A 3,885-nucleotide genomic window follows, 5' to 3' on the forward strand; every position below is an offset into this window, starting at 1 on the left:
CCGGAGCGGGTGAGGGGAGCTCTTCCCCTCCTCGCGAAGGCCGGAGGGGGCCTCTCGGGTTTCCGCGGCTCCCGGGGCGGGGAGGACCGAGGGAATCGGCGCGGGGGCGAAGCGGCCGCGGTCCGGGGGGAGCCCCGCACCTCGGGCAGCGTTCCGCGGCGACAACAGGGCCGAGCGGCTCACGCCTCGGTGGCGAGGGGAGGAGGGAGGGAGGAAGGAGGGAGGGAGAGAGGGAGGGAGGAGACGGGGCCCCCTCGCCCCCCCCCCCCCCCGGCCGCGCCCGTGCCCCGCGCGGCGGCCGCCGGGCCGCGCCATGCCCGCGCCCGTGCCCGCGCCCCCGGGCCGGGACCCGGCCCCGCGCGGTTATTGCATTATTTAATTATCTCCACTTTATTCCTTCAGATGTTTATCAGCTGCTTTGCATATCACGTGGGGGCGGGCGGCCCAATGAGGGCCCGCCTGGCGCGACACTGGCGCGTCAGCCTTGGTCAAGTCCCGGAGATTTAGTATCTCTTTTTTCAGTCTTTGGGGCTTTTAAAAAAGAGCCACTAGTCTCAATGCGGAGCGGGCTATGACAGCCTCCGTGCTCCTCCACCCCCGCTGGATCGAGCCCGTCATGTTCCTCTACGACAACAGCCTGGATGAGATCAATAAGAACATGGACGGGTTTCACGCCGGCAGCAACTTCGCGGCGGCTGCGGCGGCCAACCCGTGCCGCAACCTGATGGCTCACCCTGCGCCCCTGGCCGCCCCCAGCGCCGCCGCCTACACGTCGAGCGAGGCCCCCGCCGCCGGCATGGCCGAGCCCGCTGTCAAGCAGTGCAGCCCCTGCTCCGCCGCCGTGCAGAGCTCATCCGGCGCCGCGCTGCCCTACGGCTACTTCGGCAGCGGCTACTACCCGTGCCGCATGACCCACCACAACGCCATCAAGTCCTGCGCCCAGCCCGCCTCCACCTTCGCCGACAAGTACATGGACACGTCGGTCTCCGGCGAGGAGTTCACGTCGCGGGCCAAGGAGTTCGCCTTCTACCAGGGCTACGCGGCCGGGCCCTACCAGCCGGTGCCCGGCTACCTGGACATGCCCGTGGTGCCCACCATCGGCGGCCCCGGCGAGCCGCGCCACGACTCCCTGCTCCCCATGGACAGCTACCAGCCGTGGGCCATCACCAACGGGTGGAACGGGCAAGTGTACTGCCCCAAGGAGCAGAGCCAGCCGCCTCACCTCTGGAAGTCCACCCTCCCGGGTAATCCACCTGCGCTCCTCTCCGGCCCCCACCCGCTCGCCCCCTCCCCGCTCCCGCGTCCGGGTCCCCCCCGGACTCCCCCCCCGGCTGCCCCGTCCCCGCCCCGCCCGCGCTCCCCGGCCCCAGCCCGCCCCGGCGCCGCGGGGATGGCACCGGTGCCGCCCCCTCCCCCGCGCCCGACGCATCGCGCCTCGCCCGCCCGGGGCTGCGGGAGAGGAAACAGCTGAGAGGGACTGCCGGGGCCGGAGCCCGCGGGGAAGCGCGCCGGAGCAGAATTTTCCATAAGCATTGAGGCCGGGACTGCCCCTCGCAGGGCTGAGCCCGGGCGCTGCCGGGACCGGGCCCCCCCGTGCCCCTGAGCCGAGCCCCGAGCGCTGAGCGGGGGCCGTCCCGGGACCGGGGAGGGGGGAGGGAGGCGGCCGGAGAAACCGGCACTGAGCTCAGGGCCGCCGGAGGATGTCCCGAGCGGTCGTTGCGATTTTCTAACGCTTGTCGCTTGGTTTTTGTGTTGCAGACGTCGTTTCGCATCCCTCGGATGCGAACTCGTACAGACGTGGGAGGAAGAAGCGAGTGCCCTACACAAAGGTGCAGTTAAAAGAACTCGAAAGGGAATATGCTACAAATAAATTCATAACCAAAGACAAACGGCGGAGGATATCGGCGACCACGAATCTGTCAGAGCGACAGGTCACAATCTGGTTCCAGAACAGAAGGGTCAAAGAGAAAAAAGTCATCAACAAATTGAAGACGACCAGTTAATGGATTAACCGTGGAGAAGCGGCAGCTCGGAAGGATCCGAACTTTTTTCCTTTCTTTTCCTTTTTCTTTTTTTTTTTTTTCCTTTTTTTTTTTTTTTTTTTTTTTTTTTTTTGTGTGTGTGTTCAGATTTAAATAATTATTAATAATAATTAAAAAGAAAAAAAAAGAAAAGAAAAGACAATGAACTTCTTCTCTCAGAACAAGCGATCTGTATCCTTGGAATTATAGCATTTTTTGAAAAAAAAAGATTGCTGTAGCAAATGGTTAAAGCTGACAGTTCTCCTGCAATCCCAAGCAGACAGTGTAACTGCCAAACTGAAGCCCACATCCCCCGCCGAGAGAAGCGCTTGCAGTTCAGACACACCATTTTCCGAGCAACTTGTAAGTACTTCGGTGACCTTCCTGTTTGAGAACGCTCATCGTGGCCACGATGGGAGCTGGTGAACGTCAGGAGCTCGACGCGTACACATAAGCTTGTTTTCTTCCATTGCAATCCAAACTGTATGTTGAATGACTGCTCAGGTAAACCATAGTGAAAAAAAATACAATTACTGTATGTTTTAAAGCAATGCATTTAGTGTTAAAGAAAAAGAAAGAAAAAAAAAGTAATAATAAACCTCGAAGGTACTGAATAAGGATTTCAGAGACATCAGTAATGAAGGAAGCTCTGTGGAGGATCTATCCTGATAGCAAATTAGAACCATCGCAAACAGTGGGGATAGAAAGGGAATTATTTGCTTGGAGATATCTGTTGGTTTTATTATTTTTATTTCCGAAAGATGATTTCTTGTCATCTGTTTTGTTTGTTTTGTTTTCCCCCTCAGACCATACAATAGATACGTTGTAAAGGACTCTGCCTATTTTAAACCTCAAATGATCTTCTAGAATAAATACTTTAAGTCCCTGGAAATTTGTAGTTGTTTGACTCTGGGTGGATACCAAAACACCACCATTGGCATTCCTGCATAGCTAAAAAATAATCCCTCTGTGGAAAAAAATACCCGAGAACTTCGAACTGAAATACATTTCTTTTTCCCCCAGAAGTATTTTGATTTATATAATCTATATTTTGATCTATAAGTAATTAGTTGTTTCTCCTTGTTTATTGTCTGTTATGAGGCCGCAGTAGGACATTTAGGGATTCTTTTTACAGCACCTTTTAATCCAATCAGTTATTTCAACCAGCACATTATTTTGTTTTTATTCACTATAAAAAGCTATCGTGTAAATAAAATGACAAAAAATCAGCGCACTGTGAAAATGTATTTGTGCACCCTCATTTTTTTTTTATTTTATATTTCTACTGAAAAAATGAAAATCCAAGACGTGTAGATAGGCATAGTAGTATTAATACTGTTATAATAAAATAGTCACTGTAATAAAACCTGGAAGAAACACTCCTTATTTTTCGATACCTACATGCATTCCATAAGAGAGTAAAAAAATATAATGTATGACCTGTCATGGGACTGTAAGATTGTTGCCTTCCATTGTGTAGCTTATGTACAGATACACGTGTGCGTAGAGATGTATCAGTGCCTATTTTACTTTGTTTTATTGATGGAGGATGTTTCTGTGGGAGCAGGCCCGCCCGGTAGCCAGCGTTCCTAGAGATGTGCTGTGATGTTCGGGAAAGCTTTGCAGAGGGTTTGGGGCCAGAGGAGAAAGAGGAGGATGGCACCGGCCTCGCAAGGCGGCCCGCTCAGGGAAGTGGAAGCTGGCGGGCAGCCCTGGGGCCGCGGGGCCGATGGCGGAGGGGAAGGTGGGGGCACTGCGGCGAGGCCGGGCCGGGGAAGGCCCAAACCTTGACCTTGAGGGGGAAAACTCCGGTTTGTGACCTTGACTTTTGACAGCTCCCACTGCCGCCGCCGCGGCAGCCGCC

The 3,885-nt window shown here is 54.7% G+C and overlaps 1 protein-coding gene across 1 annotated transcript; it reads left to right on the top strand.

Moving 5' to 3' along the window:
* Positions 1-571: 571 nt before the first annotated feature.
* On the top strand, positions 572-2,003 carry HOXA13 (homeobox A13; the record flags this gene model as incomplete). Its single annotated transcript, XM_079538734.1, has 2 exons — positions 572-1,244; positions 1,759-2,003. The coding sequence occupies 2 exons, from the start codon at positions 572-574 to the stop codon at positions 2,001-2,003; spliced, it is 918 nt and encodes a 305-aa protein (XP_079394860.1).
* Between the last annotated feature and the right edge of the window lie 1,882 nt (positions 2,004-3,885).

The sequence above is a fragment of the Tetrao urogallus genome (assembly GCF_951394365.1).
Source record: "Tetrao urogallus genome assembly, chromosome: 7".
In the NCBI taxonomy this organism is placed as follows: Eukaryota; Metazoa; Chordata; class Aves; order Galliformes; family Phasianidae; genus Tetrao; species Tetrao urogallus.